The sequence below is a fragment of the Erythrolamprus reginae genome, chromosome 13 (assembly GCF_031021105.1).
Source record: "Erythrolamprus reginae isolate rEryReg1 chromosome 13, rEryReg1.hap1, whole genome shotgun sequence".
In the NCBI taxonomy this organism is placed as follows: Eukaryota; Metazoa; Chordata; class Lepidosauria; order Squamata; family Dipsadidae; genus Erythrolamprus; species Erythrolamprus reginae.
In genome coordinates, this window is record NC_091962.1 from 11,412,081 (window position 1) to 11,425,490 (window position 13,410).

General features: G+C 45.2%; 2 protein-coding genes across 3 annotated transcripts; one reads left to right on the plus strand and one right to left on the minus strand.

Moving 5' to 3' along the window:
- Positions 1-1,868: 1,868 nt before the first annotated feature.
- Positions 1,869-10,557, minus strand: RAB13 (RAB13, member RAS oncogene family). 2 transcript variants are annotated; one of them, XM_070766737.1, is made up of 8 exons: positions 10,489-10,557; positions 6,811-6,871; positions 6,125-6,185; positions 4,955-5,032; positions 3,691-3,780; positions 3,503-3,568; positions 3,258-3,308; positions 1,869-2,659 (listed from the first exon to the last, which is right to left on the minus strand). In XM_070766737.1, exons 1-8 carry the CDS (start codon positions 10,493-10,495, stop codon positions 2,588-2,590), a joined length of 486 nt encoding a protein of 161 aa, XP_070622838.1. In that variant the 5' UTR covers positions 10,496-10,557; the 3' UTR covers positions 1,869-2,587. The 2 variants fall into 2 exon arrangements, with proteins under 2 accessions (XP_070622838.1, XP_070622837.1); XM_070766736.1 differs by lacking the exon at positions 10,489-10,557 and adding an exon at positions 7,659-8,104.
- A 375-nt stretch (positions 10,558-10,932) lies between these two features.
- Positions 10,933-13,403, plus strand: RPS27 (ribosomal protein S27). The gene is made up of 4 exons (XM_070766738.1): positions 10,933-11,019; positions 11,275-11,383; positions 12,346-12,456; positions 13,115-13,403. Exons 1-4 carry the CDS (start codon positions 11,014-11,016, stop codon positions 13,141-13,143), a joined length of 255 nt encoding a protein of 84 aa, XP_070622839.1. The 5' UTR covers positions 10,933-11,013; the 3' UTR covers positions 13,144-13,403.
- Positions 13,404-13,410: the final 7 nt, after the last annotated feature.

Genomic DNA, 13,410 nt, shown 5'->3' on the forward strand with positions numbered 1-13,410 from the left:
TTTGGTTTGCAACGAGCCGCTTCCGGTCTTTGGTTGCAGGCTGAGAGAGAGAGAGAGGACGGGCGATATATTCCCCTGTTTTATTTACACTGCTCAAAAAAATAAAGGGGACCCTTAAACCAGTGATTTTCAACCTTTTTTGAGCCATGGCACATTTTTTACATTTACAAAACCCTGGGGCACATTTGGGGGGGGGGGGTGGCTAAACAAAGTTTGGACAATTTTTTTTCTCTTTCTTCCTCCCTTTTGCTCTATTTCTCTCTCCCTCCCTCTTTCTCTCCCTTCTTCTTTTTTCTCTCCATCCCTTTCTCCCTTCCTCTCTCTTTTGCTCTTTCTCCCTCCCTCCCTCTATGTCTTTCTCTCTCCCAACTTCCCTCCCTCTCTTTCTCTCTCTTGCTTTCTTTCTCTCTTGCTCTTTCTTTCTCTTGCTTTCTCTCTCTCTCGTTTTCTTTCTCTCTTGCTTGCTTTCTTTCTTTCTCTTGCTTTCTCTCTCTCGCTTGCTTTCTCTCTCTTGTTTTCTTTTTCTCTTGCTTTCTTTCTTTTTCTCTCTCTCTTGCTTTCTCTCTCTCATTTTCTTTCTCTCTTACTTTCTCTCTTTCTCTCTCGTTTTCTTTCTCTCTCTGAGCTTCGCGGCACACCTGACCATGTCTCATGGCACACTAGTGTGCCGCGGCACACTGTTTGAAAAACACTGCCTTAAACAACAGAATAGAACTCCGAGTCAGTCAATCCAACTTCTGTGAAATCAAACTGTCCACTTAGGAAGCAACACTGATTGAAAGTCAATTTCACCTGCTATTATGCACATTCAACTTTGTTCAGAACATATTCAATGAGAATATTTCATTCAGGTCTAGGATGTAGTGTGTATAATAGGACGCTAGACAGAGAGAACGTGTTGTTTTTGTAGGCATTCTTACCATGTGTGTGAATCTACATACTTCCTTGGTTGTATGCTATAAATATTGGCATTCATTAGCTGCCAAATCTATATTTCTACCTGATTTCTATCTGATAGAAATGACTACTCTACCTGATATTTCTATCCCCTATCTACCGTACTTATCTATCTATTCATCCGTCCATCCACTATATTTCTATCTAATACTATCTATTCCTCCATCCATCCATCCCTCTGTTTGTTCATCAAATATCTACCAATCAATCATCTATTTTATCAGATACTTCTGTCTCCCTATATATCTATCTAGCTCATCTTGCACAATTTTGTCTGATAATCTTTATATCTGGCTGGGTAGCATTGGCCCTCCAAAGAAATCCATCCATCCATCCATCTATCTATCCGTCTGTCTGTCTGTCTGTCTGTCTGTCTGTCTGTCTCTATCTATCTATCTATCTATCTATCTATCTATCTATCTATCTATCTATATATCTATCTATCTTATCTATCTATCTTACCTACCTACCTATCCATCTATATACCTATCCATCTATCTACCTATCTGTCTGTCTATCACCTACCTAACTCTCTTTCTCTCTATCCAATCTCTATCTATTTATATCTAATCTCTTTTCCTCTGTCTCTCTATCCTATATCTATCTATCATCTCTCTTTCTTTCTTTGCATGTACTAAAAACTCATTTACAGAGAGATGAAAATGGATATTTTATTGTTATTTTCCTGCCTCTATTTGGTAAGTAACTCAAGATGTCAAACATACCATAATCCTCCTCTTTCCTATTTTCCCATAACGTTCATCCTGTGAAGTGGGTTGGAATGAGGGGGACAGGACAGGACAGAAGCTCCTATCTGAAAGATAACCCCCACCCCCACCCACCCCTGGCTGTTTCTCCCTCCCTTTTGCCCCGCCCTCCCCTCCTGGAATCCAGAAAATGGACACACTGGATGGTCCGAAAAACTGCAAATATTTAATCGTCTTCACAGGTTTACAAAAGGCAATTGGTCCCCAAACGTGTGACTGGTTCCTGGGTGCTGGATTCCGGGTTTCCACCCATTCCAAAGTGCAGAAAGTCCCAGCAGGCAGAAATAATATATTTATATACTTTACACACACAAAAAAGATTTTTTCTCTCTCTCCTGCTGAGAGATTGCTAAACTGAATGTTTCCTATCACTGTTAAAGGCACTGCGGATCTACAGGCAATTTTTCTATTTTAACCAAAAAAAATTTAAGATGGGTGGACTTCAATTCCCAGAATTCCCCAGCTTAGCAAGGCTGAAAGTTGAAGTTCACTTATCTTTAAAATTTGCAAACTTTGACAAACATTGCCCCAAAATGTCTGGGTGAATGCAGAGATTTGAGGGGGGGGGGGTGACATCCCGAGTTATTAATACCACCTCCCCAATTTTTCAACCTCTCCCTCAGCGCTGGGACCCCCTCCGTCCTCAAACTCTCCTCCCTTTTTTGCAAAAAATTAAAAGGCAGAGTTCCCCAAATGGGGAAAAAAAGAGGTAGAAGAAGAAGAAGAAGTCAGGGAAACCTCCAAGTTCTTCCAGGGTCCAGCCCGAAACAACTCAGAGTCTCGAGGGGGGAGAAATAGCCCCACCAAAGCCAAACAACTGACATAGGAGAGGAACCACGGGGCATTTCCGAACCAGCTGGCCGTTACAGCAAGGAGCACTTGGAACTGGCTTTCGGTGTGGTTTTCAGTTCCAGAGGCCTTTTAGGAAGTTGAGCCTGGAGGAAGAAGAAGAAAGATGGAAAAGTCAGGAGTTGGTTGACCATGGATGGTGCAAGAAGAGGGGGGAGGAGGAGGACAAGGAGAGGGAAGGGGGAAAGGAAGGAAGAAGGGAGGGAGGGAGGAAGGGAGGAAGGGAAAAGAGGGGTGATTAAGGAGGAAGAGAATGAGTGTAAAGGGGAGGAGAAGAAGGAAGAAAAAAGGATGAAGGTTACGGAGGAGTAGAAAGAATAGAGGAGGAGGAAGGAGAAGTGGAAGAATGAAGAGAAGGAGGAGGAGGAGGAAGAGAGATGGAGGAGGAGGAGAGAAGAAGGAAAAGGAGAAAGAGGAGGAGGAGGGGAAGAGAAGAAGGAGGAAGAGAAAAAAGGAGAAGAGAAGGAGGAGAGGTGGGGAGGGGTGGCATATAAATCTAATAAATAAATAAGTAAATAAGTAAACAAATAAATAGGAGGAGACGAGGAAGAGGAGGAGGAGACTGAAAACAAAATTAGAAAGAAAAACTAAGAAAGAGGATTGGGGGGAGGAGGAGGGGGTTGGTTACATATTACTGGCTGTTTCTTCCCCTCCCCCCCTCATTCCTCCCCACGTGTCACTCACCGATTTCTTGACCGATTTGAGCAGAATGTCACGAGCCAAAGTATTGAACGCCTGCAGCAGAGTAGAAAATAAAATAATAATAAAATAAACAGACCGGGACGTCCAACATTTTTGTTTTGGGCTGTTTAACTCTTTGGAGAAGCCACTGCTCATGTTGACACCCCTCAATCCTTCCAGAGAAGGCCAAACCCAGGGTCCCCAACCTTTTTGGGGGGGGGGTTTCCCAGGCCAAGCAGACCCCTCACCTCCTCCACGTTCAAGCTGGACTTGGCGCTGGTCTCAAAGAACCTGATCCCGTGCTCCCTGCACAGCTGCCGAGAAGGAAGTCATGAAGTTGGAGAGTCAAAGCCAACGGCCGTCCTAAAAGTCAACTGGTTGCACTCTGCGCATGCACAGAGTCCCCCCACGCCCCGCGATCCCTGCACCCCAGTACCTTCTCGGCTTGGTCCCGGGAGACTTTTCGCTTCACCTCCATGTCACATTTGTTCCCCAGCAGGAGGCGCTCCACACCGGCTGAGGCATTCTGGGAAAAGGGAAGGAAGGAAGGAAGGGAGAAAGTGAATGAATGAAGGAAGGAAGGAAGAGAGAAAAAGAGGGAATGAAAGAAGGAAGGAAGGAAGAGAGAAAAAGAAGGAATGAAAGAAGGAAGGAAGGGAGAAAGTAAAAGAAGGAATGAAAGAAGGAAGGAAGGGAGAAAGTAAAAGAAGGAATGAAGGAAGGAAGGAAGGAAGAGAGAAAAAGAAGGAATGAAAGAAGGAAGGGAGGAAGGGAGAAAGTAAAAGAAGGAATGAAAGAAGGAAGGAAGGGAGAAAGTAAAAGAAGGAATGAAGGAAGGAAGGTAGAAAAAGAAGGAATGAAAGAAGGAAGGAAGGAAAGAATTAAGGAAGAAAGGAAGGGAGAAAGTAAAAGAAGGAATGAATGAATGAAGAAAGGAAGAAAGTAAAAGAAGGAAGGAATAAATGAAGGAAGGAAGGGAGAAAGTAAACGAATGAATGAAGGAAGGAAGGAAGGAAGGAAGGAGAGGATGGGAGGGAGGAGAGTTGGAGGGAAGTAATGATGAAAAGAAAGAAAGAAAAGAGAAGGAAAGATGGAGGGAGGGAAGAAGGAAGAACTCTTTAGTCTGGATCTGAGAAATGGACATCCCTCTGTCTTTTGGGGAAGTGATACTTTCACCACCACCCCTAAATTAAACAATCACCTTTCTTTGGTAAATATTTGCTAATTTATTCAGTTCTTATAGCTGGCCGTGTTGCGTCCGGTACTAAGATGTTAAAAAGACTTGCACCAAACGAAGCCAAACCAGCAAGAACCGAACATGCAAAGTCATTTTTTTATAAAATTCAATGCTTCTAATAATAACAATCCATAGAAATTGCCAAAACTGTGGGGAAAACAAGCCATGTCCCCATACGACCACTAGAGGGCAGACCTTTTTGTGAACTGCCCTTGAACTCCCCACAGACCAGGTTTTGGCCACCAGAGGGCAGTGTTGGACATCATTTGCTCTTTCTAGTCCTCCCGGATCTGAATTCCAGGATGGATGGCAACCAGGATGGGGTGGGGTGGATTCTATGGAGCCGAAAGAGTGTTTTGTGTCTGTCTGCCTGTGTGTGGTCCATTGGCTGCAGAGAGTCTCCCTCCAAGCCTGTCCCGTTCTGACATCCTCCCCGCCACCCCCAGACCCATTTCGGACCCACCTCTTTGATGCTCTTCATCCAATTTTGAATGTTCTCGAAGGATTTCTCATCGGTGATGTCGTAGACGAGAATAATTCCCTACGGCAGAATTGGGGAGATCCATGGGGAGGGGGCCACTTGGAGAAGGACCACCTTCCCCGTCCTTTCGGCCTCTCCCCATCCTGTTCCCCCCAACAGGACCCCCCAATGGGTCTCTCCTTCTCCCTTTTTTCTCATTTTCGCCAAGGATATTTTGGATGATATGAGTGGTGGTGGTGGTGGATTCTTTTAATCCGTTTAATAAGAGCAAATCCTGGATTTAGGGGGGGGGGACCCCAAACAAACAGAGACCCCAGATTGTGTATCTGGCAAAGTGTGGCAAGGCAAGGAATCCAATTTAGAATAGAATAACGAAAGGGACCTTGGAGGTCTTCTAGTCCAACCCCCTGCTAAGTAAGTAAGTAAGTAAGTAAGTAAGTAAGTAAGTAAGTAAGGAAGGAAGGAAGGAAGGAAGGAAGGAAGGAAGGAAGGAAGGAAGGAAGGAAGGAAGGAAGGAAGGAAGGAACAAATGAACAAACAAATGAAGAAGGGAGGGAGGGAAGGAGTAACTGAGGAAGGAAGGAAGGAAGGAAGGAAGAAGGAAGAAAAAAAAGGAAGGAAGGAGGAGAAGAAAGGAAGGAAAAAGAGAAGGAAGGAAGGAACAAATGAAGAAGGGAGGGAAGGAGGGACTGAAAAAGGAAGGAAGAAAAAGAAGAAAGGAAGGAGGAGAAGGAAGGAAGGAAGGAAAAAGGAGAAGGAACGAAGGAAGGAAAGAAGGAAGGAACAAATAAACAAACATGAAGAAGGAAGGGAGGGAAGGAGGGACTGAGGAAGGAAGGAAGAAGGAAGAAAAAGAAGGAAGGAAGGAGGAGAAGGAAGGAAGGAAGGAAAAAGGAAGAAAAAAAGGAAGGAAGGAAGGATAACAGAAGGGACCTTGAAGGTCTTCTAGTCCAACCCCTGCTCAAAGGAAGAAAATCCCATCCCGTTTCAGAAAATTGCCTGAATTGTTTTATTTTAATTGTACGGAAGCCCATCTGGAATCTTGTATTATTTTCCTTTTGCCCCCACCCCACAAAATCTCTCCTGGGATGGTACCCTTCAAACTTCCGGGGGGGGGGGAGTGTCCCCAATGGGTGATACTAGCCCCCTTACCATGGCTCCTCGGTAGTAGGCGGTTGTAATGGTCTTGAACCTCTCCTGGCCAGCCGTGTCCCTGCAAGAAATGATTTATATATATATATTTTTTTAGGGGGGGGGAAATCATTTTCCCCTCGTCACTGAAACAGCAACTTCCCCCATATCCTCGCACTTACGACTGACACAGCATCCTCACTGTCGAAGTTGGGGTGCTTCTTGACAACTGAATTTAGGATGGCGGGACCACGCGATTGCCGTACGCAAACAAGCCCAACTCGCTTCTCTTGTAAGAGCGGCAGCGAGAGATTGAAACGCCGCCATCCAGTCGGTGGACCCAACTCGCTCAACGGTGGAAATTCTGCCCCTCCCGATTCCCGTCGTAACATGAGGACCAGTGGAGTACAAATGTTGGCAAATTGCAGAATCCCTTTGCCGGATTAGGTTGGACTCTAACTTCCATCATGCACAGCTAGCTCCCCTAAACCCATCTCCCTCTCCATTTTAATCCAGCTGCTAATTTTATCCAAAATAATTAAACCTCCTTCCTCCATTATTCCTCTCTTTTACAAACATTTTAATGAGTTTTTTTCCCCAACTGCTCCCCCCCCTTTTTGACTCCCTAATCCCTAATCCACCTTCCTTCTCCACAATACCCCCCCCCCCCACACACACACACTTACACAAACTCTCTACGCACTTACCAGACTTGTAATTTAATCCTTTTTCCCTCCACTTCCACCGTCCGGATTTTGAAATCAATGCCTGCAAGGGAAAGAAACCTGTAATTTTAAATCCTTACTCACTGTTTCCACCAGGTTTACTTCGCCAGGAGATCCAACACCCCCACAAACACACACACAAACACACACACAAACACCCACGGTTAAATTTGGGGTCCCTCCAATCATTTTGAAGGAGTGGTCAGTTTCTCAGCCTTATCAATTGAACTCAAACTTTTTTTGGGGGGGGGGGTTTGCTGTCATTGAGCTTCACCAAACTCGGCCAAGATTCTAGTTCTCATGGAGTTTGGATTTCTTTATTATTATTTCTTTACCTCCCCCCCCCCCAAAAAAAAGGAAGGGTGCCCATTGCAATCTTCCTTGGCTCCGATTCTTAATTGCACCTTTTGGGGGGGAGGCGATAATTTAACCTAGTATAGTTTATAACTTATAACTGTATTAAATTTATAATTTATTTAGAATTTCACACACGCCCCTGCCTCTCCTGACCCCCACTGGAACCCCGAGAATGGACAAGCAGGACCCCAAAAGACCCCCCATCCACCCCAAAGCAGCAACTTCTTCTCTCCTCCTTTTCCCAATTCCCATCATCCACAGCCCCAAGCAGGGGATAGCAGATTTAAAGTGGGTCCGATCTGGGGCTGGGAAGACCCCCTCCCCGAGATGTGACTGACTAGCCTGCTGAGCAGAGAAGAGCCCACCCGACTGCTTCTGCCCCCTGCCACCCTTGTTTGGGTTTGGGATGGGGGGGAAGCGATGGGGAGGAAGAAGGGGAAGGTGCTCTGGCTGTCAGAAGCCCCCCTCCTCACCGATGGTGCTGATGTAGGTGCCGCTGAAGCTGTCCTCGGAGAAGCGGATGATAAGACAGGTCTTGCCCACACCGCTGTCCCCGATGAGGAGGAGTTTGAAAAGGTAGTCGTAAGATTTGGCCATTTTAGGGGGGAAAGGGGGGGGCTGGCTGGCCCCTCTCCTCCCTGGATGGGGTGGAGTGGAGGGGACGGGCGAGGAATCGGTGGGGAAGGAAGGGCCCACCCTGAAAAGAAAAAGAAAGAAAGAAAGAAAGACAAGAAAACACAAGGGGAAAAAAGAAAGAAAGTTTGAGAATCCAGCCGGGAAGAAAGTTTGGCGAAGGAGGGGCTGTTAGTTCTCCTCTGCCCTCCTCCTCTTCCTCCTCTGACAAGGACGTCCAAACCCCTCCCTCCCCCCCTCCCCAAACTGGGCAGGGAAGCCGCCCTCCCCTCCCCTCTAAGGCAGGAGGGGCTGACCCCTGACTCAGATGGGGAGGAGGAAGCATTCTCCAGCTGGTGGGAATTTATCCCTTCCTTCCTTGGCAAAGGAGGAAGAGTTGGAGAGCTCCAGGGCAGGAGAGAAGGAAAACAGAGCACCCCTGAGCATGGGCAGAGTGCCTCCCTCTGGAAGAAAGAGGGAGAGGGAAGAGGCAGCCTGGTTTGCAAAGCATCAGGGGTTTTTTCAGCTTTCCAGCTTTGCAGAAACAAAGCACCCAAAAATTTGCAAGTTTGCATCCAAAAAGGGCAAAATTGCATGGATGGATAGAACTGGAATGGTTGAAATATGGTTTAGTTCATATTGTTTATTGAAATAATTATCATTGTATTTGGAAGGCTGTTGTTTTGTTTCCGCTTGGCAACTGTTTCTGGATGTTGTGCTTGAGATAAGGGGGAGGAAAAAACGAAACTTGGAAGTTAGATTTTGCTGATTAGATTTGTTGTTATATCGCTGATAGATATTATTATGTGAAAGCAATAAATGGATTAATTATCCGAAATGGTAGTATAGATTGTCCTGCCTGAGCAGGAGGTTGGACTAGATCAGTGATTTTCAACCTTTTTTGAGCCGCGGCACATTTTTTACATTTACAAAACCATGGGGCACATTTGGGGGGGGGGGGGGGCTAAAAAAATTTGGACAAAAAAATTCTCTCTCTTCCTCCCTTTCGCTCTACAGTATTTCTCCCTCTTTCTCTCCCTCTTTTTCTCTTTCTCTCTCTCTCCATCCCTCTTTCTCTCTTCCTTCTTTCCTCTTTTTTGCTCTCTTTCTCTCTCCCTCCCTACTTCCCTCTATGTCTTTCTCTCTCCCACCTTCCCTCCCTCTCTTTCTCTCTCTCTCTTGCATTCTTTCTTTCTCTCTCTTGCTTTCTTTCTCTCTTGTTCTCTTTCTCTCTTGCTTTCTTTCTCTCTCTCGCTTTCTCTCTCTTGCTTGCTTTCTCTCTTGTTTTCTTTCTCTCTGAGCTTCGCGGCACACCTGACCATGTCTCGCGGCACACTAGTGTGCCACGGCACACTGGTTGAAAAACACTGGACTAAATGACCTACAAGGTCCCTTCCAACTCAAATACTGTACCGTAAATAAAATAAAATAATAAAATAAAATAAAATAATAAAATAAATAACAAAAATAATAATAAAATAAAATAATAAATAAATAAATAAAATAATAAAATTAAAATAAATTAAAATAAATTAAAATAAATTAAAATAAATTAAAATAAAAAATAAAATAATAATAAAATAAATAAAATAAATAAAATAAATAAAATAAATAAAATAAATAAAATAAATAAAATAAATAAAATAAATAAAATAAATAAAATAAAATAAAATAGAATAAAATAGAATAGAATAAAATAAAATAAATAAAATAAATACAAATAAAAAAATAAAATAAATAAAATAATAAAAAATAAAATAAAATAATAAGATAAAATAAAATAAAATAATAAAATAAAATAAGATAAAATAAAATAAAATAAATAAAATAAAGCTGTAATGTTTTATTATTTTCCACTGGGCTGAAAAGAGTTAAAAGTAAATGCTTTTTTTCTTTTCTTTTTCTCTTTTTCTCCTTCACTCTCTCTTTTTCTTATTTTCCTCCTTTAATTTCCCATAGCTTTCATTCTCTTGTATTTTATAGTCTGGGTGAATTAATAATAATAACAATAGCAATAATAGTAATATCAACAACAATAATAATACCCCTTGCAAAAATATGGAAATATTTGGCATCTTGATTAAATTTTATGTCCATATTTGCACAACGACCACCGGTGTTAAAACAAAGAATAAGTCACACATTTCTTGACAATGGGACATTTTGTGTATGTTGTATGAGTGTGTGTCAGTGGAGCACCAGAAGAATTAACTTTTTCCACAAGGACTAGAACCTTAGTAGACTTCAGAACAATTAAGAACTAAGACAAGGTGTGTGTGTGTTTGTGTGTGTGAGAGAGATAACCTCAAAAATAAACATTTCATGAGGACTAGAGCCTTAATAAGCCTTCAGAGCAAGGGAAGAGCTGAGTGGAAACAATGGAACATTGTGTTTGTGTGTTATGTGTCTGTTTGTTTGTGTATGTATGTGTGTGTTGGAGGAGCACCAGAAGAATAAACCTCTTCCATGAGGACTAAAGCCTAAGTAAGACTTCAGAGCAAGGAAAGAGCTGAATAAGACAAGGGTGTGTGTTTGTGTGTGTGTACTACCAGAAGGATAAACCTCTTCCATGAGGACTAGAGCCTTTAGAGCAAGGGAAGAGCTGAATAAGATAATGAGACATTGTGGGCATTGTGTACAGTATATGTATGTGTCTGTGTGTTGAGGGAGCACCAGAAGAATATACTGTACCTTCCATGAGAACCAGAGCCTTAGTAAGCCTTCAGAACAATGGAAGAGCTGAGTAAGACAAGAGGGGAGTGTGTGTGTAACACCAGGAAAATAGATCTTCCATGAGGACTAGAGCCTTAATTAGCTTTCAAAGCAAGGGAGGAGCTGAGTAAAACAATGCGACATGGTGTGTGTGTGTGGTGTGTGTTGGGGGAGCACCAAATGAATAAATATCTCCCTCAGCACAGCCTACATTGCAGGGCTGTGAGGAGGACAAGTGACGGGGGGGGGCGCAGAAGGAAAACATTTGTCTCAAAATGGCGCCAAAAGCGGAAGTTGGGGGAGGAGAAAAATTATGCCCTTCCCAAGATGGCGCCGTCTCTCCGCCCCGCCCCCTTTTCTTCGACTCCAAGCTTCGCCCCGCCCACACGCCCTCCCTCCCTCCCACCGAGGGACTTCCGCCCGTGCGAAGAAACCCCGCAGCGGATATAGTGCTCTCAACTTCCGGCCGGCCTCCTTTTCGTCCGCAGCTGCCTCCACGCGAACATGCCGGTGCGTCTCTCCCCGGGCTTGCCGGGCCTGGCCGCCTCCCTCAATCCCTCCTCCCCTCGCCGGGGTGGGGGTGGCCCTCCGGGGGGGGGCGCCTCGAGGGCTTTTCCGGGCCTCCGTCGGGGTCCACGCGGATCTGGCCACGCCGCCCAGGCTTAAGATGGCGGCGGGTGTGTGGGGGGGCGGGGATGGATTCCATGCATATAAATCTATCTCTCTCTTTCGGGGTCTCTCTCTGCTCTTTTACCCCCCCGGCAGCTCGCGAAGGACCTCCTGCATCCCTCCCCCGAGGAGGAGAAGCGGAAGCACAAGAAGAAGCGCCTGGTGCAGAGCCCCAACTCCTACTTCATGGACGTCAAGTGCCCGGGTGAGGCTTCGTTTGGGGGGGGGGGAGGAGGGGAGACTCCGAGGGCATCCAGCCGATCCTCACGCTCTGCACACACACACACACCACAGCGGCAAGGAGTCGAAGAGGCCATCCAGCCGAGCCCCCTTCTCAGAAGAGGTAATAACAAGAGTTGCAAAGGAGTCCAAGAGGCCATCCAGCCGGGGCCCCCTACTCAGAAGAGGGAATAAGAGTTGCAAAGGGGTCAAGGAGGCCATCCAGCCGAGCCCCCTGCTCAGAAGAAGGAATAACAAGAGCTGCAAGGAGTCGAAGTCATCCAGCTGGGTCCCCGCTCAGAAGACCGGATTGGAGAGTTTGGAAGTGGCCTTGGAGATTATCAAGTCCGCCTTCCGCTTAGAATAACATGCTGGGAAGGGCCCCCTGAGGTCACCCAGTCCATCCCTCTGCTGAAAAAAAGAATAACCAGAGTTGGAAGGGCCCTCGGCAATTATCTACTCCAACCCACTTGCCCAAACAAGAGATCACCCCCCCATGTGCCATCCCGGACAGATGCATCTCCACTGTTGTCTTAATAACCTGCGATGGAGTGAAATCCACAACAAATCTTGATGGAGATGCTGGGTGGTATTATGGGATGTGTTTGTGCAGGGGGTCTCAAGGACCTGGCGGAACCAAGAAGCGATGGCCCACGGAAAAACAATAAAATACCATTCCTGTTGCTGGAGAAATGGTTTTCTTGCAATAGCCATCGCACCAATTACTATTCATGCCATGGCCACTTGCTTGTTGCAGAAACATATGCGGTGGGACCCTGGAGTAGTTCAGACCTGTTTTGTTTTCAAAGGTGGTGTAGTTAAGGAGGGGGCTGCTAGGAGGTGGGAGAGGGAAACCTTGCAAAGCCAGAGAGGATTTGTGGCTGCCACAGCAAGACAAAAACATGCTTTTAACTCAACCAAATATTTGCTTTGCCTTCCCTGCTCCAGGTTGCTACAAAATCACCACGGTTTTCAGTCACGCCCAGACAGTTGTGTTGTGCGTCGGCTGCTCGACTGTGTTGTGCCAGCCCACTGGTGGAAAGGCAAGGTTGACAGAAGGTAAGGGGGGCTCCCCCCACCCCATGTGTCCTTCCCTATCAGAAATAACACAGGGAATACACACACACAATTTTAGCCAGGCTCCTAGATAGGAGCCCTGTTAGATTTTTAGGAGTGTTGTTTTTCAATCTTTAGGGGGAGTGGTGCGGTGGCCTAGAGTTCTGGCCTCACGATCAGCAGGCTGTGAGTTCAAACCTAGGTAGAGGCAGATATTTCTCTTTCTGGGCACAATGAGAATATTATCTGCTGAATAAAAGTCTGCCTTGATGACAGGAAGGGCATCGAGTCTTCGGAGAGGGGCGGCATACAAATCTAATACATTTATTATTATTATTATTATTATTATTATTATTATTATTATTATTATTATTATTATGCCATTAAAATATTCTTGGTAGCTCCATTCAGTTGCCCACTCACCCCCACAAGGGATTTATGAGGTCATTAAAAGATAATCTTTCAAGTTTTAGGGATTGGCGTGTGTGTGTGTGTAGAATGGCGCTCTGTGTGTTTGTGTTTTAACAACCTTAAATGCAGAGCAATGTTTCTTTCCACTGAATCTGACACAGCAGGCTGGTTTTTATGGACAATCCTAGTTATATAAGTCCGCTTCCTGATCCGCATCTCACTGTTTGCATTTTTTTGTTTCTTCTTGCAGGATGCTCTTTCCGGCGAAAGCAACATTAAACAGTGGACACTTGGCGCGGGATGGGTTTGGGACTACGGGGACAGTTTGCCGGTTGCGACCCTGAGTTTCTCTGGGGCACCGATGGAAGTATATTATGCAATTGGAGTTGGGGGATCGCGTAGAGTTATTTTTGAGGGCTTGAGTTGCTGCCAACGGTGGCTTTGGGATATGGGTGGGACACCCCCCCTCCCCCTTTGCGGCTCTGGCACTGTCCTTGTAGCTTTACCCATTTCATTCAATAAACTTTGGATATAAAGACCACTCTT